The sequence below is a fragment of the Monopterus albus genome, unplaced genomic scaffold, assembly GCF_001952655.1.
Source record: "Monopterus albus unplaced genomic scaffold, M_albus_1.0 scaffold195.1, whole genome shotgun sequence".
In the NCBI taxonomy this organism is placed as follows: Eukaryota; Metazoa; Chordata; class Actinopteri; order Synbranchiformes; family Synbranchidae; genus Monopterus; species Monopterus albus.
The window spans coordinates 173,454-195,915 of NW_018128075.1; the positions used below are offsets into that span (position 1 = coordinate 173,454).

Consider the following 22,462-nt stretch of genomic DNA (forward strand, 5'->3'; position numbering starts at 1 on the left):
ACAAAGCCAACCTTTTCCATATTAACTGTGTTGGGTTTTAGTGCACTGATGAATGGAGAGTATGTTAGTCTCTTTTCTTTCAAACAAATATAGTATGTGTTGGTGTGTTCCTGAATGCAGCCATCCTGTTGGACTCCCAACATAAGCAGTGCACAAGGACTATAACCAGTCTGTGTGTCTGTCCCTCTCTCTTCTGTCTTTGCAAACCCTGCACCACTTAAAGGAAGAGTCCACCCAAAATTAAACCATTCTAAGCTGATTGGTGTTTCCTTCGTTTTAGATCTTTGTTAAGCTGAGATACAGCAGACAGTGGAGTTCAAACGTATAGCAGCATCTTGTGCATCTTGCCAGAAAATGGAGAAAGCAATATTTTGACAGCAATGGCACAGAAATTAGGGTGCCATTAGAAAATAGATTCTTGCTATCATGTTAGTTTGGGCCAAGGAATTTTGTAGTATGACAATTTTTATATTGGCACCTCCCAAACTGAAAAAAGGAAAGTTACAAAGAAAAGTAGGTGCTGAAGGAATGTGAACTTCTAGACATCACAAAATCACTTCATGTAACAATTTATGTATCAAGGGGGTGGATTTTTTTCTTTAACTCCTCATTGTGCTAGTCTCTGTCCTCCTTTGTTCCTTCTCACTCTGTGTGCTCCTCATGCCAAGTCACATCTCAAACTTCGTCAGTGTTTGTTGAGCTCTTGTTGTGCTTCAGAGATTGTGTTTCCTCTGGGTCTGCTGTCTGGTATTTTCCTGTTTCCTCACTCTGTTTTGTAGTCCCTTGTTTGTCTTCTATGTCTTTCTGATGCTCTCCCTTTATCCTTCCAGGAAGAAATGAGACCTTGACTTATCAATTTTTCCCTATTTGGTCACTCCAGTCTGCTTGTTCACCACCTTACTTTTACCAAGATCCATTCTCTCCGGTCTGTGTGTTCAGTTCATCTGTCTGACTGCTGTGGTGCTTGGTGGGATGTTGAGTGGAGGTTCCTGTGACCAGTGGCTTTGTATGTAATCAGTCAGTCCTGGTACCGTTCATTAACACATGCCACTGCTGAAACATTCTCCATTAAAGCCAGTCTCTGTGTTTGCTGTCAAGTGTTCATGTTTTCACCATAACCCATCTAAATGTTTGTACCATGAATTTTCGCAGGATGCATCAGTGGTGCTAGTTGGTGCCAAACCAGACTGTCCGGAGACAAATATGAGCCATTTCCGTCCTCGGCACAGGAGATGATGGCTGTGAACTGACAAACTCAAAACGTTTTTAAAGCTTGGCTCTGTCTGATCATTTGTATCACGTTTGAGTGAAGGGATAGAAGGATTTCAGTCAACAGTCGGTGAATCCAGGAATCAACATTTCATACAACAGCCATCAAATTGTTTTTGCTTAGATAATTTCGGCTTTTGAGCTAGCTAACGAAAGTTGAAAGGCTAATCGCCATCACTGGCTTGTCCTGAACACATTTGATATACAGTATGTGTGTTACGATAACCTACATTAGGAAATTAAACCTATCACATCCAACCACGTGTTCAGAACCTTTGGCTTACTTAGCGGTCATGATGACAATATTTGTTATTGCAGATTAAGGAGGCAACTGCAAAGCCTTTGTTAGCAGCCAAATAACCAGCCTTAAAAAAGATAGGCTTGACTGGTTCAAAGGTACATTTCTATGTCAGACCAGCTCATGTGTCTGAGGAGGACTGGATGTGTAATTGTTTCTGAACAGGCCCTGATCCATCATGTAGCAATCAGCCTTTAGCTTCCAGGCATTAGAGGGACATGACACAGGCTTTAGTGGTCATGGACCCTCACCCTTAAGCCCCTCCTGAGAGGACTTCATTACCCTGGACCCATTGAGAGCAAAGCTGCTTGACCTCTGACCTGTCTGATGAAAGCAGAAGTTGCTTTTCAATACAACTGGTTCAGGATCAGATTTTGTTTTTCCCCCCATAAAATAACATATTACTCAAAACATGTTGGCAGATGAAGGATTGGACCAACTGTCAAACAATGATTTTTGAGTAAAAAGTCCTTTTAATGATGTGCTCCATAAGTATAGTAATCTGGTCCAAGACCTGTGATTTAAGAGCAATTTTACCTCGAATGCCTAAGGTAAAAGTTCCTCTCTGAAACAGATCTGAGATCACCTTTCCCTTCCTGAACATTAGCCCAAAAGGGAAAGTCGGTACTTTCAAACATTAGTTCAGGATGGTTAACAGATCCCAGATCAGTAGTCTAGCAGGGAACTTTACCTTGGACACCCACAGCCATGTGCTTGCCAATGGCGCCCCCATGTGGGTGCATGCTGCGAGTGCATCCTGTGTTTGAGTCCTGTGTCTGCCCCTTGAGTGTGCCTGATGCCAGCCTGCAGGCCATGTCATGTATCTCACACAGAACCGAACGCCATTAATGTTTCAGCGCATGGAGCCGCCCTCTGAGGAAGGGGGCACGGATGGCCAGGGGGGGCAGGGCGTGAACGGCCTCCCCACTAACCAGCCAGACAACATCAACAGCATGTGAGTAGAGTGGGGAGGGGCGGTAATCAAAATGTGCTGCACTGAAACACGTGAGACAGCAGAAAATATAAATACACTATATACTTCTAATGTACAGTACATGCACTTTGCATTATGTACAAACATTCAGTGTGCATCACGGTACATGAATGAAATATTTGCCTCTTGGTCAGATTTTTATGGGCAAAGCTTTAATGTTACATAATATATTAAGGAACTGTCTTGGCAAAGAAATGTTAAATTTGGACACGTTTGGAGTAAAAGGTTCAGTGTATATGCACTTCAAGTCATCAACTGAATAACAAGCACAGCTATAGGGGTTGAGAGTGCAAATGTCTTACCATTGTCCCTTGTCTGTCAGTTAGTTGTGTTCTGTTGTTAGTCAAGACATGTTCTGTCACTTATTCACAGTCCCCTGTGAAGAGATTTAACGACTTCAATAATTATTTGATAGATTAGATTTAATTAATTGGTCTAATATACCCGATGTTTATTGGTTGAGTAAGAATTTTTTGTTGGGTACTGCCCTGATCTGTTTGGTTTGTGCATGTGTGGTGCCAGACCTCCCGAGGGTGGCATGAGTGAGAGTCAGTCGTGGGTGACCGCCAAAGCCCAGGAAATGTTTCAAAAGACGGGTAACTGGAGCCCCGACAGACCCTACCCAGATGATCTCCATGACAACCGGCACAACCCCCAGGTATGAATGCAATCTCACGTCATCACCACAGTAACGCTTTGATTCAAACCCAAACCAGTCGCTCAGCCCGTCTCCAACCATTCTTCTAGTAACAGCAGCTGGGAATAATTAATAATCAGTTAGTTGCTGGGTTCAGTAGCAAGAAATGTTGGTGAAAAGCGTCACTGTTGTACATTCTGCAGTTTTTTTCTGTCTGACTTACAAAAACACATTGAGCAGCCACTGAACCGGAGTCAAGCTCCTGCTGTGTTCAACACACTTGGCAAATGAAGACGATTCTAATTCTGATCCAATTGGAGCCTCAAAATGAAATCGGTAATGAAATTGCAGTACTGCGTTTTGCTGAGTTTCAACAACCCCAGTGCATGTCTGTAAATAAAAGTTGAAATAATCTCAACCTGTATGTCTCAGCTCTATGAGCCTGGCGAGGGCTGAAGAGTCCGAGCTTTAATGCAAAAGAACAACCTGTCGAGGGAAAATAGAGACAAATGGAAGCCAGTGTTGTGAGGCAAGTGACTGAGCAGAAAGTACAAACTCCTTTTGCTTCTTTTATTGTAAAATAGCTTTCTGAGTCATCTCTAACCTCAGGGATATAAGGTGACCAGTCAAAATCAGTGAGGGTGATACTAATGTGATGTTTAATTTGAGTTTTTCAGGATTAAAAACATGACAATTTACTGCATCTAAATCCAGTTTCCTGTCTCTGATGAAGTGATTTAACAATGTCAGCTGCAAAGGACGTTAAGAACTCTACCTTCATGCCCTGTTTGATTGTCCATCTTGTCAAAAAGACTGAGAACTATTCTGTCAGTCCGAACACAGGGTTGTCAACAACCACCAAGTAACTGGGTCAGAGGTGAAGTCTGAAGCACTGGATGTTGCTGCTATTGGTCCAGTGGACTGTAATGTCTCTGTCCTTCGAGCTCTTACCTTTATTCAATCCTCCCCGTCTCTCTCTCTCTCTTATCATCTTCCTGCTCAAAGTCCACATCTGTATTCTCTTAGTCATACCATCTCCCTGTTCCTTGATTTTTTTTTTTTCCTGTTCACTCTTCAACCTCCTCTTGAGTCAGTAGTTGGAGTTCGTAGATGTGTTTTGTGATGTCCACCTTTTCCTCCTCAATGTCCGTTACTTTCACTTGTCTGTTGGGACGTCCCCACTCCCCAACACCTCATCTCTCTCTTCAGTCCCATTAGTAACGTACAGAGAAGTATGGATTTGGAATTGTGCCGTGTATAGCCCCCCCCATTTGGTTGGCAGTTTGATGCCCCAGACTTGTTGTAAGTTGTAAGGCTTAGGTTTGGGGCCACAGTCCAGGATGAGCATTCATTTAAAAGTCCAGAGCAATGTGCAGTATTAAGTTACGTGGTGTTAAAGGTTATAAACTGAGAAATATCCACCTCATATAAATGTTTTAGAGGCTCAGTGTCACTTTTTTAACAAAACAAAGGTTGCAACAGCAATATACGCAGCAAAAAGTTGCACAAATGTAGATAGATAGTTTGTTATATCTGAAATTGAAAAGTAAGACGAAAAAAACTTTCTTGATCCCTTAAGCAATAATCCCAACTCCTGTCAGAGCGCCCTCCCTCAGCAGATAGTGGTCACGCCCCCTCTCGTTGTGTTTTACAGACGGTAGAGATGAGGGAAATGGGGCGGGACGGGTACTCCGACACGGAGCCCTATCACCCAATGGATGGGCACGGGCGGACCCTCTCCATGCCCCGCCTCTCAGCAGACAACCAAGTGAGCACCTTCATCCCACTGTCACCCATCACCATCGCCGCTCTAGTATTATAGTTGTTAGCAGTAAGGACAGTTGAAGTGAATTGAAAAGTCTCTCCTTGCATCCTGCAAAGACAAGAGTCCAAAACTAACAGAGTTGTTTTCAGTTCCACTACAAACACTAGATAAGTAGATATGTTCAAAAAGACAGTTATTAATTTGCTTTTGTTGTGTTTATGTATGAATAAATCAGTTTATGTTCTTTCTTTATTGCTCTCTGTACTTTTTTAACAATCCTAAGTATTTTATTTGTATTTATAATATTATTACAGCAATGTTTGTCATTCAAATTTGCACAAGTTACAATTAGTATTATAGATTGGTTATATTATTACACTTATTGTTTGTGTTTAACAAATATTAAACATACAGTATATTTTGACCAGAATGTTTTATTATATTCTTAATTTGCATTTTGTTTAATATTTGTTTAACAAAGTAAAATCTTTCATCTCTCAGTTTTTGTTTATTAGGATGCAACATAAGATACAAACAACACAACAGAGAGAGTCTTTTCAACTCACTTCCTCCTATCTGGTCTTCCCTGCCTCTCGCCCTCCCTCCCTCCCTCCCTCCAACCCTCGCTTCCTCACTTCCACCCTTCGCCAAACCAGCTGCTGACCCACCGATACTGGGCACTAAAGTGGAGCTTCACACTGACTTTAACACAACATATTGTGCCAGGGGGTCAGAGCGCTGGACAAGTGTGCCAGATATGTATGCAATTATATACATATCTAGACGACCTACATGTATAAACTATTTTATTTCTCACAACTTTATCCTGTCCCCTACTCCATTTCCATTAAACCCTTGGTGTGTCTGTCTTGTGTAAACTGTGGCCAGAGTTAGTGAAAATGAAGCCATACAAGACTGATTTGTAAGTGTTTAAAGGCAAACAAACACAAGTACACTGTAGTCAGGTTGTCAGGTTAATGTATTTTGAAATAGGATGATCTGTTTGATCACGGGGTCAAGGCATCGCTGTACAGCTCAGTGTGAAGCTATGTGTCGGTGCTTGTGTGTGGGAGGAACAGGGACAGGCGTGGTCGAAGTGACCGTGGAGGATTCTGTCTAAATCCCGGACCCAACTTTTTGTAGAAGGTGATCCAGTTATCAAAATCTCAGCAAAATTTAAAAAAATAATAATAATCCTGCAATCTGCAAATCTAGATTTAAGAGCTTGTGGGGACAGATTACAGCAAAACGGTGTTAAACACAAAATCTACTTTCCCAGATCTTTCCAGCTTTAGCAGATTCTCAGGACTTGAGAATAAGAGTTATGATTTTTTGGCAAATACAACACAGGTCATGATGTTATACTGAAGCCAGGGTATAATAGGATCAGGTGAAATCCAGTTGATGTTGCTCAGCTCTCACTTTGTACGAAAGGGACAACCTGCCAAAACACAGTGTGTGGAAAGACAGAGAAAATGAAGCTAGTGTTCGCTTACCTACTGTAGAGTAAACCAGGAGTTGAAAACCTATTTTAAATAAAAGATAATTCAGCCTATTTTAAGTGCAGGACACATGGATCTTACCATGAAGCCTCTGGCTGCAGTTGCACACACACTGACATACACAATTATGCATACAAGCATGGCCAAACTCCAACATGTCACTGCATCAAGTCATGTTGCTCTCACTTTGGTATGGTACTCACTGAAGTGTTTTTGTACACAGTAGGAGAATATATCAGAGGACTGAGAGTGTGGACAGAAGAGGGAAGGTGTTAGTTTCATTTTAATCATTTAAGCTCCTAATGTAGAGAAAATCTTTAGGAGCAAGTGTTAGTCCAGACCATTGACTGTATATTCAATGGACATGGCGTCAACACTTCCCTCTACTATGCAAAAATGAAGCCAAAATATTGTGAATACAGCGGCTGCCATCTTGCTTTTTTGCAACCAGTAGTGACCAGAAGTGGAGTGACAGTACCGGCCCTCCAAACAAACCTGTCAAATTAACCAAAATACACCTCTTTTTATCAGGTAGTTTATTAAAAACAAACTTACCAGAAAAACGACTACTTGTACACACATCAGTTTGATAACACCTACCAAAAAACCACAGAGGTGACCTCTGGGGGAAATGTATTTGGTTTATACATTGAATTTTTAATTTGGCTCATGTCTCATCCACTGACATGGAGGAGGTGGGATATATGACCTATACTGCAACCAGCCACCAGGGGGCGAGAGAGTCACAGTGGCTTCACTTCTGGGAGCTGCCAGCTTGTCCATTGTTCACACAGTCACTGGTACAGACAGTCACTGACAGTCTAAAACCTGAAAAAACGCTGCTAATTATTAGACGTTATAACACACTTACATTTCTTTGAACCTGTCCTCAGATTAAAGATGATAATTAGTGCTGTGCCCTCACACTATAGTTACTGTGCCATTTCAAATCAGCTATGCTGGAGTCCAGAGGTAACACGACAGAAATGTTGCCCTCTCCAAGTCCTCACAGATTACAGCTTTGCTAAGAACACACTCTGCACAGTGTCTCTTCAGGAGAGTGAACATTCTACATTCTGATGCATTTACTGCCTCAGCTCCCACAGGTGGAAAGTACAGTAACTAAGTACATTTACTCAAGCTTTGGGGTATCTGTACTTTACTTGAGTATTTTCATTTTCTGCTACTTCATATTTCAACTTCACTACATTGCAGAAAAAAATATTGTACTTTGTCCTCACTACATTTATTTGGTAACTTTAGTTACTATTTAGAATAAGATGAATAAAACAAAATGCAGTATAATCACAAGACTTCACTGATCCCTGGTGGGAAATTCATGAGCTGCACAGCAATATGTAAAGTACTTCAAATTATAAGAATACAGTATAATGTACTTAAAATGAGCTCAGTCTTTACCAGCTGCAATATTAAATTTGGTGTTCACAATAATTCATCAATAATTATAATCCCAAAATAGTATTTACCTTAATGTGAACTGTGCCGTTCTGCATTATGAGTACTTTAACTTTTGGTACTTTAAGTAAATTTTGATGCTAATACTTTTATACTTTTACCTAAGTAATGTTTTAAATGCTGGATTTTTACTTTTAACAGTGTTTTTACACTTTGGTATTGTTACTTTAACTTAATCCAACAATCTGAGGACTTCTTCCACCGCTGTTTAAAGCTCCACCCGTGTGGTGCTTCGTGCTCATGTAAACAAACGCATCCTGAGCAGGGTTTGTGTCTGTAGTGCTAGAACATACAGTACCAGTCTTGGTGTTAATAAAGTTAGAGTCCACGTTGAAATAATTAGGTGTGTTAGGCAGTAACTCGACAGGCTGCTGTTGGAGTGTAAAAATGTCCCGTGTGTGAGAGTTTGTGTGTGTGTGTTCCCTTTTTACAGTATATACGTGTGTTTCTATATACTGTTACTTACTGTCTTCTAACACTGCTCTGCCTTACAGAGAGTTCATGCTGTTTCGGTAAGTGTGTGTGTATGAGTGTGTGTGTGTCTTACATTGTTTTCTGCCGCTCACTGACACACTGTCCTCGCTCCTGTGTGTGTGCTCTGGCCTTCTTTGAATTAACTAGGTTCTCTCTCTTTCTCCTGTCTTTGTTGCTATCTTAACACTTGTGTTTGTACATTTTTACATCTCTACTCCCTTTTCATCCTTTTTTATTCGTGTTTATCTCCTTGAAATAATCTCTTTATCCATCCTCTCCTCCTCATATGTCTGTCATTGTTTCTCATGCCTTCGATCCATGCCATTCTTTTCTGTACCTCTGCCTTTGTTCTCTTTGGCCCTGTGTTATGTCTGTGTGTGTGTGTCTGTGTGTGTGTGTGTGTGCTTCTCTCTTCCGCTCTACATATCATCTCTGTGTTTGCCTGCTCTGCAGCGGAGGAGACACAGGCCTCGCGGAAATAACCTCAGTGTATGTACCTCTCTCTCTGTGTCTCTCTGTCAATCATCAGTTTCAAATTGGATTTGCACCCAGTTGTATTCTGCTTGTTGTTGTTTTGCCCCATATGGGTGGGTCTGAACTGCAGAAGGATGTTCAGATTGAGTTAGTTGTACTGCCAGTGTGAATTGACTTCCTGACAGTTGGTCTAAATTCTCACACAGACACTGTCCGCTTAAAGTTATAATCCTCTAGGTTCTCAGTATATCAGGTTTGATACTGTTCATGGTCTGCATAGTTTTATCAGCGGCTAATGAATGTGATGTTTGCATTATGTACTTGCCAAGGGGGAAATCATTAGTTTGACATTTTTTGGTTGGGGGGGGGGGTCACCTGCTCGGTCCTCCAAGATTTTTAAATCGACTACAGGCGATCAGTACAATTCAGATCTATTTGAATCACGTCTCCCTTTTTCATTCCTTTTATCCTGTCAGCTTTTCTTAGGCTCCCCACCCATCTCCCCTGTGTCTGCTCATGTTGAGCCCGCTTTGCGCTTCTCTGTGATAAGACTCCCTGGAGTTTGCTTGTGTGCAGCGCCTGTGTGTGTTGGTGTATGTGTACTACATGTACGCTTCAATCTGTCACATTGCTGCAGACCAGGTCAACAGTGTATGACAAAAGCATGGACCGGGCTAATATGCTACTGCTGGCCTGTAAGGGGGATTGGCAGCATGCCGGCATGTCATTAGTCATGCATGACGTGGCAGAGCTGAGCCTCGCCGTGGATGTGATGGAGAGGAAGTGGTGTACCAACATGGGAAAGTGTTGCTTCAGCCAGAGGCTGTCATTCAGTCGCCTGGAATGTGGTGTGAATGTTGAACGGAAGCAGAGAGGGTTCACATCACGTTCAGCGCTGTCTGTCTCACGATGACGTTGTTGTTTGTAACGTTTCAATGCACAATTTGTTACAACAAGGGATGTAATGTAAAAATAAATTCAGCCAACAGTTTATCTGGACACACAAATCACGGGAATCACAATGCTACTATGATACTTGGTCATGTTTGAGTAAAGGTTTTCAGCCTTTTGTTTAATGCACATCTAAACAATACTGAACAGAACTTACTAGTTAGTAGAAATACCACTATCTTCCTTGTAAATGTAAACATTTTAACTTGTCCAGATTGTCTGTTCTGGCTTATTGTACTTAGTCATGCACTTTGAGCTGAATTTCATATAAAAAAGGGGACAGGGGCTGTATGAAGAAATTTGTTATGAAAGAAAATTGTAATAATAGACAAATGCTCTACAGGAGTCATTCAGCAAACAGTTTTAATGACACTAAGCTCAACAGAGGTATAATAAGCAAAGCTTAAACAGGCACATCTCTCTCTCTCTCTCTCTTTCTCTCTTTCTCTCTCGTGCCCAGTGTACACAAAAGAGAACAAACCAGAGTATTTTCCAAATCATCTCATCAATATTTAACTGCACGTACATTTCAGCCCAAGAAGTCACTGATTGTTTTCACTAAATGCATCATTTTCAATTGTTCCTAGTCACGACAGATGGAACAGGGAGGCGTGTTGTCAGCGAGCTGAAAAGAAACATAGATGTGTCATTCCAAAATAGACACCCAGGAAACATGGAAAGTAGCACATCCTTTGCAAGTGTGTGTGTGTGTGTGTGTGTGTGCGCGCGTGCGTGCGTGCGTGCGTGCACGCACGTTTAGTACTATGCTGCCAACTACCCTCCAGGCCTGCATGGCTTGTGTTAGGCTGATCAGAGACCGTACTGTACAGACTGTGTGCAGGTCTCTCAGGACCATGAATCCTCTTGTGTTGTTTGTCCGGGCTGCTGCCTGCAGACTGACGTGCTTGGTCATCAGTCGTCACGGTGATGTGAAGCTTTCTGGGGCTTCAGAGTGTCAGCAGGTTCCTGTCCTGGTCAGAAGAGTCCAATACAAACCCAGCAGGAAAATCCCACAGGACTGGTTCCAAGATGCATTGTGTAGACTTGGGTAACTGGAGCCAGTTCCTTTGTACCATATCCTGTGAACTGTATTAGACCTGATGTTGCTGTCTCAAGTGTCTTGATGAGGATAGCCACAGTTAACATGATGAAAAAACAAGGCCACCAACAAAAGAATTAGTCATATTTGAGCAAGTACACTACTTTGATGCATTAGGCTTCTGTGCCTATACACACACACATACTGTACTAGTCAGCTTCAAGTAGATCTATATATAACATACAGGTCAGGAGGTCAGTCTAACTTTTTCACCTGCTCCTCATGTTGCCTAGTTGACTGTACAATTTACCAGCTGTCTTTACAATTTTAAAAGCCCAAAAATCCGACACTGCTGGTTTCATGTCAGTTAAACACAGCAGCAAATTCAAAATGCAGGACAACTGATGTGACTTTAACATCCAAACCCTTATGTTAAAATCAATGTGACAGCTTGAAGAGGGTTTTGACAAAGAGCAATCAGTCCTGTGGGATTTTCTTGTTGGGTCCTTGCAGAGCATTTTGACCAGACTCTTACAGGAAGTTATGAAATGGCAACTCACCTTATCTACAGGCTGCCATATTGGATTTATGTCATATTCAGTGTTGGAAAATACCTATCTTAGATGTAAGGGACACAAGAAGTCTTTGCATAAAAATATAGTGATATTTTATAAATCTTTCATTTTTATAAATAAATACGACAAATATCTGAAGGTGGATTGAAAGAAACAAGATTTATGTTGCTCCATGAGTTCATATTAACAGCCAGATTTAATTTTTCTGTAGCCCAATGCTTAAAGCACGGTGCACCACGTACCCCCGGCTGCACCCTGTGTGCGTGACGTCGGCGGTTCAATTCCCAGCATTATTTGCCGCAGGTCTGTCTCCTGTTTCCTGTCTTCTACTCACTTAATAAATAAAGGCTTAAAATGCCCGAAAAAATAACCTCAAAAGTCTATGTATCTATTTTGAATATTTACCACCACAATGAGCACAAGGAACAAGGATGACACATAGCGGTGTTGTTTGTGCAAACATCACACTTTGAATTACTGTCAGCTTCAGTATCTGGTGTCCTTTGTTTTTCTGATTATGTAGCTCGACAAGGAGAAAATCCTTGGTTTTCCAGCCTGAGTATGACATAAACTAAATATGGTTGTGATGTGAAAAGGTTGGCTTCTCTGCCATGTGCATGTGAGGCATGGTTTCTATAGCCCTCCTTCATGCTCGTCTCTCAGCCCCTTTCCTCGTTTATCTCGCTGTGTCTCTTGTTCCTCCGGGTTTTGGTGGAGAAGCATGGTATTACATGTGCTTGTCAAAGGATTAGTAGTTAGGGATTTCAGGTACTATGGCTAAAGCTACATGAATGCAAACACTATAGGGCAATGTGACATGGGTCAGATAGCACTCAGAATTCACAGGAGTGTTTTGTTTCAGATCAGATGAGTGCACGTTGCCACACAGGACCACACAAAAGCCAAAATGTTTATATTATCAGAATGCAACCTGAACTGCCCTAGTGTGGTTACTGGTTACAGGTTACTGATACTGCTGTTTGACTGAAGTCAGACATTTCAGGTTAATAAACACTTATGCATACAGGAAGGCAGAGCATGACTGACATCCATCCTGTTGTTATGCACTCAGTAAAAGTTAGCAAACTGTATAGAGTGTAGAGAATGGCGTTCTACTAACTGATGATGGACTCCACCAGTTAGGATGCATTAAATCTCACTTTCTCTCTTTGTTTCTCTTTCCCCACTACTTTCTCTTCTCTTTCCTCCTTTATTTCTTATCTTGCACTTCCTCTCCTACTTCATTTTCTCCCTGTCTGTCCTTCTCCCTCTCTGTATTTATTTCTCTACACTCTCCTCCTTCTCACAGACCATCACAGACACCAGTCCACTGCGTCGCTCCACCTCCAGCCTGGTTCACGGTCGTACGGGCCGGGGCGTGAGGCTGGATGACTACTCCCTGGAGAGGGGGGTGTCGGAGGATGGGAGGCATGGAGGAGGACGCAGACACAGGGACAGGAGTCACCGTGCCTCACAGCGCTCCCTGACCAGATACACTGACGCAGACACGGGTGAGTCGCTCATAGTTGTCCTCTACAATATACTGTATGCTGCTTTTAATGCCCACCTAACAACAGGTTTACAGCTGTAAACGAGACGCAGTGTGTCTCCAGTGTTCACTCCGACCTTCCTTCAGGTCAGAGTGACAAAGTCAGAGCTGTGGCCTCTACTGACATAGCTCTTGAACAGATAGGTGTTGTGGCAGTAGGGCAGTGTGTCTGTAACACTCTGGATCAGAGCTGTAACATAAATGCAGCATGTTGTGTTGGCTTTACAGCTTGGTAAAGGGTAATTCAGTAGCACTTGTTGAGGCAATAAAAAGCAATCTGTGCATTTATTGAGCTCCTGTAATTGAGCAGAGTTGTCTTTATAGTCACAAAATTTTATGTTAGTCAAGTCTTGGCACAAGAAAAGTCCTTGAAAAGAACATGAGCAGCCGATAGCAGATCGCCCACTTCATCACAAATGATATGCTTCAGCTGTACAACTAGTCCAACAAGGCTGGCACAGTCACACTCTAAGTCCTCTTTATAATTGGAGAGCTCTCTAATCTAATGGAGAATCCTCTGCTCTGCTTCCTAGACTCAGTAGTGATGACGATGATGATGAACTTACTTTTGTTTGCTTTACATTTGACTGCACAGGTGGGATGGTTTTTGCATAGATACGGTATATCAGATTGTTTTTCTTTTTTTGAATCTGTTTAATGTAAATTCCTTTTGATCTTGCTCCTTTAATAGCTCCTTTTAAAAGAAGGTTATTTTAAAGTTGTCATTTTCATTTTTATGTCCTCACCTCAGGGAGCCCCTGTCTTGACACATTAATGAATGGTTTTGTGTTTACAATCATAAACTGAGACATCTCCTTGCCAGGCCTGGGCACAGACCTGAGCACCACCACGCAGTCAGGAGACCTGCCACCCAAGGAGCGAGAGCGGGACCGCGGCCGGACCAAGGACCGTCGTCACCACCACCATCACCACCATCACCATGGCTCCATAGACAAAGAGCGTTATGGCCCCGACCGCCATGACTACCCTCACAGGCTTCCTCACGACCGCCACTGGTCCCGGTCACCCAGTGAGGGGCCAGATGGACGGGGTCACAGACAGGTGGGCTCCAAAGACACCAAGCTTAATGTGAGGGGACATAAAATGTTCGGGATCTTCCCTGTTTCATCTTGTTAAGTTCCATATACAGGTTGGATAGAAGCCCTTATAGCCTTGGACATCTTCTGTACTGTCAGTCCGGATACTTTACGTCATACTTAGTTATTTCATACTCAGTCTGGTTGTTAGTGCAGGGACAGGAATGATCAAAATACTTTCCAGATATTGGATGGTTTAAAATCAAACAAGCTGGCTTTGTCAGGGGTCATGATTTTTATGATTTGACCCCAGTAGGCCTGTTGTTGAGCTGGCTAGAGTGCTGAATTATGTTTTTTAAGACAGGTTGAAGTGATCGTTATCTCTGCCTTTTGCACCCACAAGAACAACTGCTCTTATATCCACTACGCATTCACACAAAGCTATTTCACATACACCTACTTATGGATATCAATCTCTCTTTTTTGTGTTATGCTTTTTTCTTTGTCACTGTTTCTCTCTCTGTCCATTTTTCTTCAATGTGACATGTGGCTTCTTGGTGTCAATTTTTTGCCTCATCACTATGTTTTTCAATAATTTTCAATGGTCTATATCTATCTATCTATCTATCTATCTATCTATCTATCTATCACTTCTTTGCTCTACTCTGGTCTTTGTTGTTGTTGTGGTGCATTTTGATTTTCCTTGTTTACATTTTGCTGTAGGGCAGTAGTTCGGTGAGTGGCAGCCCGGTCCCCTCCACCTCGGGGACCAGCACTCCACGGAGAGGACGTCGGCAGCTGCCCCAGACCCCCGCTGTCCCCCGTCCACATATCACCTACTCCCCCGCTGTCCGCAAGCCCAGCTTTGGCCCCCCAGGGCCAGGTCGTCTGCACTCGCCCTCTCCCCGACACTTCTCCCCACCAGACCACGACAGAGGCTACCACCACCGACCCCCGTCACGTCATGCATCTCCCCACCACGGGGGCTCCTCTTCCCGGCACGGTTCGCCGCGCTCCCCTAGGCGCCAGTCCCCACGTTCTTCCCTCCACGGCTCACCTAGATCCCCTCACCGAGGCCGCTGGAGTGGGCCTCCACCTGGGGACAGCCTGGAGGGTGATGGGCCCTTCTACGAGCATGACTACGAGTATGAGCGGCACCACGAGCCCCCTGCCTATGAGCAGAGCCTCTCCCATGGGAACCCACACCCACATGGGGGAAATCCTCACCCACACCCACGCTCACCTAGGACTGCCCGGCATGGGCCTCCTCCACCCCCTCACCCGCATCCACGTAGGGTGCCCAATGGCTACCGCTCATCCTCACCGTCCCCACATCGACGGGGACCACCTGTGGCGCCCCCTCACCCACACCACCGGCCTCATCATGCCAGAGGGCCCCGGAAGGGCCTGCACGAACCTTACAGTGAGACGGATGAGGATGACTGGTGCTAGCGACCACAGAAGAACAGCAGCCTCTGGTGCCCTGGCCTTGGATATGTAGACTTTTAATAGAGCATGTGTGGTGGAAAAGTTGGAGGGATTGGATGCCCTCCAAACTCTCCATCCTCACCCCTCAGACTCTAAATGAGAGGAAGGGGTGGGGATGGGGTGGGGGTGCTGCAAATAGCCTTGTATAATACTTAAATCAATGACAGAGCAGCACACGTATAAAAGAAAAAGAGACACCCACGACAGATAGTGCAAGGCCCGGGCACAGTATACCTCTGTCTCAGAACTACACTTCCCATAATTCTCTGCTTGACCAGCAAGGCCAGGCTGCAGGAGGAAGAGAGGGGTGTGGGAACAGAAAACAAGAGAAGAGCATGTAGTCATGAAAACGGCCAGTGATCATTATAGTTTACAAGGCCTAAAGGCACTTCTCTCAGACTGATGTGTGGTTAGTTTCACCAGATGTGTGCTGTCTCTCACTGGCAGTTTGCTCATGTAAAAAGCCTGCAAAGGAGCTGGAACCCAAGAGTCCACTGCTTTGACTCTGCTCGACAGATGTTACAAGAAAAATAAATTAACAAGCCAGGACCCCCTAACCCTTACATGCCAAGCTATGCCTCCAGAAAATCAAACTTGAACAGTGAAGGACAAAATAAAACTTTAAATGATGAACAATGAAAAGAAAAAAAAGGGAGAACAACCACTTTATCTTTAGCCTTTTTCCTTTCCAAGGGACAGAACCAGGAAGCTCCGCCTATACTGCAAAATCCAGCCAATCAACGCTGGCTGATATTTGATGAGTTTTATCATCTCTGTTTACTGTTATAGACTCACCTAATGCTGACAGAGCTGGTGTGACATCACTTCCTGTCCGGTGATGGTGGTAATGGAGGGGGGCGGGGCATGGTGTCACAACCTTCCTGTTCGAGTGCGCTACGGGGTGGTGGGCTCAGGTAAATAGAGAAGGGAGTCAGACACTTGGTTAAGCCCCTTCCTCCTCGGTTACTTGTCCTGGCGCACAAGCGAAAGATGACCTGACAGGAAATGACATCACACGGTCGAATGGGGCGGAGGAGAGGAAAGGAGGGATGGGGAAAAGACTAATTTCTTCAGTATTTCTTCTATCAATTACTTCTTCTTCTTGTTCTTCTTCGGACATTGGAGCTTGGTTCTTCTGTTGCATTCGCTCAGCCTCCGTTGATCTTTTTCGGAGCCCAAAATCTGATGGAAGCATGCATGGTTGATTAAATACACACAATGGAGGAAGTCTAACTGGTGTGGGTGGAACCTGGGAGCTTCATATGAAATTCTGCATTTTGGTTTATGAAAGAAGTTCCCTTCTGCTGAAGTCTTTCACTCTCTCTCTTACATCTCAAACCTAAATTTCGGCTCCTTTTTTATCCAAAACAGGCTTTAACATTCAGCTGTTTTGTTTGTCTCAGTTTTCTGCTAATATGGTTCAAAAAGCTGTGTTTCTGCAGCCTGTTAAACTTTGCAGGATCACATTAACATTTCCTGTGGTTCTTGAGAAACAGAGGGAGAAAAGTGGAGAGAAGCAGGCATCTACCACACTTGGTTTATTTTTGTTAATGATGATAGTCTTATGAATAATGATATCAATGTTGATGCAAAATGACAATGACAGTAACGATGATGATTCTGCTGATGATCGATAGAACTGTTGCTGTAGATTTGTTGTCATGTTACTTGGAGTTTAAGCATGCTACAGTATGTCCACCTTGTTTACATCCGTTATGGTTTTGCTCTCCCGTTCAGTGACGTTTACCGGGTTCCTGTAATGCTTTGGGACAATGACAGCTTGGGAACATTCACTTAGTAGTGTTGTGTGTTGTAATGCAACTCTTTAAGATGCTCTCCCTACAGAGTGGTGGAGGTCAGGGGAGTCTTAAGTACCTGGCTTGCAGTGATTCATAGGCTTGTCAACACAAAGATCAAAAATTCATGTTTAAAGCGAGGGGTAACCCAGTTTATTGACAATGCAGAAATGTTTTTTCTGCATTTCACATTGAAGATCTTTCAGACAAACCTGTTTTACAGAGGTCAAGGTTTTACCGAGATTGACTCATTTCGGCTCTGTAGTTTTATAGTGGGATCAAATGCCGACAGTTGCAGCACAGTACTGGCGGTACAGTTTGGGCGTCAGTATTAGGTGGTGGTGTTCTCATTTTTTGCCACCAGGGGGAAGTTTTCAGCACACACTATGACCCCTGCCTTCTCCCGCTACAGGACAGCCTCTGGGCCACATCCTGGTCTCTAGACCTGGAGTGGAACCTCACACCTGTATCTTTGTAAGATATATAGAAGAAGTCTAGTCCTAGTCAGGAAATGCAGGATGTAGCTTGGGGCCATATCTGTCCATGTATCAGCCTGTCCTTCTGTCTGCCTATCTGTGCCAATGCTAATCCCCCTCCAACCCCTTCTCTCAGGTCTAGACAACCAGAGAACAGTCACCAAATTACCAGTCCAGTCACATGAGGTTGTAGCAAAACTTAAACATCCTCTGCCAAAAACCACTTTGTATCCACCAACTTCATTTTCCTCATCTATCTCTTTTTTTCTGTCTGACCCTGTACTTTAACTTCTGCTCTTTCAGCTCCCTAGAGAGTGACACTGAAGACACAAGAGGCATTACAGGACAGAAACGCTTAGGACTAATAATTTCATCCTTATTGTTATGAGGGACAATAATTATTGAATATTCAATAACTCTAGGAGAAGATGACAAAGTATAAATAAATATAAATGATAGCAGATAAATCTAGATATATTACCATAGATGTAGTTATAGATAACAGAGTATAATTAGTTTCAGATATTTATTTTGCATACTGTTCATGCTCATGAGACTGTCGGCGATTTAGCTACTCTCGAAACCTCACACTGTTTTCTTCGCAGGCACAGAAACCAGAAAACAAACCCCAGTCCACATGTTTTGACTCTATGCAGACCTCATAAGCATCATCGCTGTATTATTTCAGAGGAGAAACTCCAACGCTGTGGTACTGTAAAACTGATAAATGAAACAGGAACACATGGATCTGAGAAAATGTGAAGCTCGACACCACTTTTGCACACATCATTTGACATCACACCCACAGTGAAACCCCTTTTTTCATGTACCTCTGTCGCTGTCTTGTTCCCCCGCTGCTCCGGCTTGTCCCTTTTCCCTCCCCATCTTTCTATCCTCTCCTGAAATGTGTTGTCTCCAGGCCTAGTAGTTGAGTATAGCGTAGTGATGATGGGGACGGGGGGGAGAGTTGTTTTTGTTGATTGTTTGTTTGGCGGGAGTCGAGGGGCGCAAACCCAAACCTTTCTGCCTTCACTTCTCTTCTTGAGAAGTTACAGCAGGCGGGGACACTTCCTCAGAACCCCCTACAGAGCCACAGTGCCTTCTGTATCACAGTCACATTTGTCACCTCTCCTCACCCCTAGTCGCTCCTGCCTGCCACCCCCCTACCCTCTGCAGTAGACAAGATCAACCACACTACGCCTTAAAAGTCGAGTCCCACCGCCTCCCATGCTAGCTTAGGAACAGGGAGAGCAGTGATTTTGAGGCTGGGCCATGTTGTGGAAATAGCCACATCCGGTATGGGTTTGATCTCTTAAAACTCCCATTCAGATATACACAGGTTGCCAAAAATCAACAGAGATCCACAGAGAGACACATAGTTTTGATTTTTAAAGACTGAAATGTTCACTGTTATCCAATGCTGCTAGCAAGCTAGCCCTCTTGGCTTCACCTTTCTGTTAGGCATGGCACAAAGGCGCTTTTTTGTGTCTATCCCAGAAATGTCCTGGGTCCAGTTTCAGGCGGTGTACCGAGAGGTTTACAGAGGTGCAAAGCAGTTTGCTTACTTCTCAGGTCCATCTAAAGTTAGGTAGATAGATAGTTAGACATCATAAGGAAGAGTCAACTACAAGACAAGCAGAGCTCAGACTTAGTTATTGTATGGTTTTACCTGGCATGGCGTCAGATGTTGTAATGCCTGTAACACCCCCTCCACCCACCTGACCACCTCCTTTCCTCCTCCTTTCACTATACTTTCATTACTCCACATTGCACACTCTGACCCCTCACCTCCCGCCCATTAACAGCCTGCCAATGACACTCAACGCCGAATGTGTTGACAGACAGGTAGGAAAAAAACCCACCTCCATTTTGGCTCCACAACACTTGCTTGTCCAGAATTGTAACAGCAGATCCAAAATGGCTGGCACACAACTTTGCCCCTGGGTGAAAGCAAGTTGTGTGTTCTTTTCTGAGAAGAAATTCTAGTTTAAAAATGTGAACGCTGTTTTGTTTTTGAACGGGGTTGGGGGGTTGTAAAGTCGGTCATTGCTTCTCTCCACAATGGCTTTCTGTCTCTTCACCTCCAGTTCTATCGCCCATGGGTCAACCTTCAGCAAATCATTTTTTTCTTTTATTCTTCATTCTGGGACAAAGGAAATACTAACAAGCGCACCAACCCATCCACTCAGTTGGCTGTGAAATTGTGTCAGTGGGTTCTTTGTGAGGCAACGTGTCAGAAAACACAAACAAGGGCTCTCTTTAAAAAAAAAAAAAACACTACACAATGGGCTTAAATGTATAGTAGTGCTGCCAAAAGTTGTGCTTATGTAGCTGAAGCCACACTGTGGTCTCCCCTTTGTATAGCACTAGATGTGTGCATGCGTGTGTGTAGGGGGTCAAGAGTGAGGCGGGGAGGGAGGGGCGTGTATGTCAAAAGGCAATGAGAGAGAAATTTTAATAATGTATGACTCTTATTTGGGGTGGACAGTGGGCGTTTTGGGGAGGGAGGGGCAGCAGCAGAGGTCAAAGTGATGTTAACACAATTTCACATCGGCACTGGACCACTTTTTGGGTCTCATCCTCATGCTTAAAAGCCATTTTGTCGCCATCTCCCTGACATTGCTTGGTCCCAGTTTGGGGGGGAGGGGGCTGCTGCTGTGACAGGGACACACCTACCATGTGTATGTGTGTGTTGATGTTTGTGAGAGTGTGTTAAGAGTGCATGCGGGTGCTATGAGTTGTGTGCAGGAGTGTGTTTAGGGCTGAACTGATTATTTTGATTACTGATTAATCTGGCAATTGACTTTATGCTTAATTGAATAGTTGCGTTGTGTACAAAGTGATTAGAACATGTTTTTAGTTTTATATGTTTTAGTGTCTGGTTGAATATTAGCTGTTGAACTAAACGCTGCACAATTACATATTTGTTTTCAATATGCCCCTAAGGTAGGATTTTGTGTGTGCAAAATGCTTATTGTACATAATATACATGGTATTTCTAATGAAGTAATAGTAAAGTATAAATATTAATTAACAATCATTCCAGTTGACCAAGGATACGGGGCGTTCCAGGTCTCTCATGTGGGGCCGAGGGCGGTGCTGGAGGAGCCGTGAACGAGCATAAACGAGACCATCCTTTGTGGAAGGTTTTTATGAACTGACATACCTTTTTATCAGAAATCAGTTGGTGAATGCACACTTCAGATGAAGGATCTGAGGGTAGGACATCTCATGTCTTTAATAACGTGTTTCCTCGAGTCCTCTCTCCTCATGCTTTCCTTGCACTTATGGACTAAAACACAAGGAAAAGAGTCAAGTGAGTCTGGGTCACAGCAGGCTTCGACAGCACCTCTCCATATTAAGACAAGTTCTGGAGCAGATTTTTACAACAAAAAATATTTGAAAAGGTTCCATCCTGTAGCTTTAATCACTTATATTATCAATTTATTATCTGCCAATTGTCCAGTTGATCAGTTACTCAACTAATTGTTTCAGCATGAATTCTTTTTGTGTGTGTGTGCATCTGAGAGGAAAATGTGAGTGAATAGACTTGCATGTGTTTGTCAGGATATCATCTGTGAGTGTGTGTGGTGTGTGTGCACGTGTCCTGACACCATCGGCTACAGTAGGTAACCCTCAGTGCCTTACACTGTACAGGATACAATGATTTCTCCACCTGAGACAATCACGGCGCACACGTGTAAGATTTGACATCCTCATCTCCACCCCCCTCTGTCCCTCCCTCCCTCACAGGCTCCTCACCTTTGCTTAGTTCCAGCTTGAACAGGTGAGGATGGCAGTGGAGGGTGTGGGGAGGTGTCATGTCATTTATCTCAGCCATTCTCTCCCTCTCTCCTGCCATCGGTTGTATATTTTCTCTGTAATTCTTGTGTATATAATCCATAAAGTTTCTGAAAAACTCACAGTTCATGTGATGTGGATCAGTTCTCACTGTGTTTGATTCTTCTCTCCTCTCAGCATTTTCACACTAGCTTCATTTTCTCTCACTCTGGTTAGTCCACTACATTGTGAGTAATACCATTCATAAACACAAGGTGGTGGGATTGAGCTTTCACCATCATCACTCATTATGTGTGTGTGTGTGTGTGTGTACTGCATTAGTTGAGTGAGTTCACCTGCTTGTGTGCATGTGTGAGTGTGTTTTGTCTGTGAATGTCTGTCTGCCTATGTGTGCTGTGTGGGGGCGGTAGTCTTTGCACACATCTATGGAGCCTGGCAGGTATCAGGGCTGAATTTCTCTTTTGTAGCTTGACATCACATCCATCCTGTAGAATGAATCATTTGTGAGGAGAAATTAGTGAAAGACAAAGACTGTGCTCTGTTTAAAGCTGTGCTAATCAGCTGTGGTCCGTGGGGGGCAGAAGAACACGGTGCAACATTTATGTCCAAGTTTGCTTCTGTTTAATGAATTAAAGTCCAAGCAGAAGGTTTCTGGTTCTTAAGCTGCTATATGTCCAGCAGCTAGTTGCTATCTTAGTCTGTCCGTTTGGTGCTGGGCAGAGAGTGAGCAAGGAGCACTGAAACGACTTCTGATGTAGCATTAGAAACATCAGAGAGAACACCAAGGGGACTAATCCACTAAATGTGCCAACTTATTGACACCTATACTGATAGAATAAGTTCAGTGCACACCTCTGCAGT

At 43.5% G+C, this 22,462-nt stretch overlaps 1 protein-coding gene across 1 annotated transcript in view; it reads left to right on the plus strand.

The window, feature by feature from the left end:
* The window catches only part of cacna1ab (calcium channel, voltage-dependent, P/Q type, alpha 1A subunit, b), a 112,229-nt gene extending 93,144 nt beyond the window's left edge, over positions 1 to 19,085 (plus strand). Inside the window, 8 exon segments of the mRNA XM_020617855.1 lie at positions 2,401 to 2,522; positions 3,084 to 3,219; positions 4,853 to 4,966; positions 8,436 to 8,453; positions 8,869 to 8,904; positions 12,764 to 12,965; positions 13,827 to 14,065; positions 14,764 to 19,085. Coding sequence (XP_020473511.1) covers positions 2,401 to 2,522; positions 3,084 to 3,219; positions 4,853 to 4,966; positions 8,436 to 8,453; positions 8,869 to 8,904; positions 12,764 to 12,965; positions 13,827 to 14,065; positions 14,764 to 15,492 — 1,596 coding nt within the window. The 3' untranslated portion in view covers positions 15,493 to 19,085.
* The last annotated feature ends 3,377 nt before the right edge of the window (positions 19,086 to 22,462 follow it).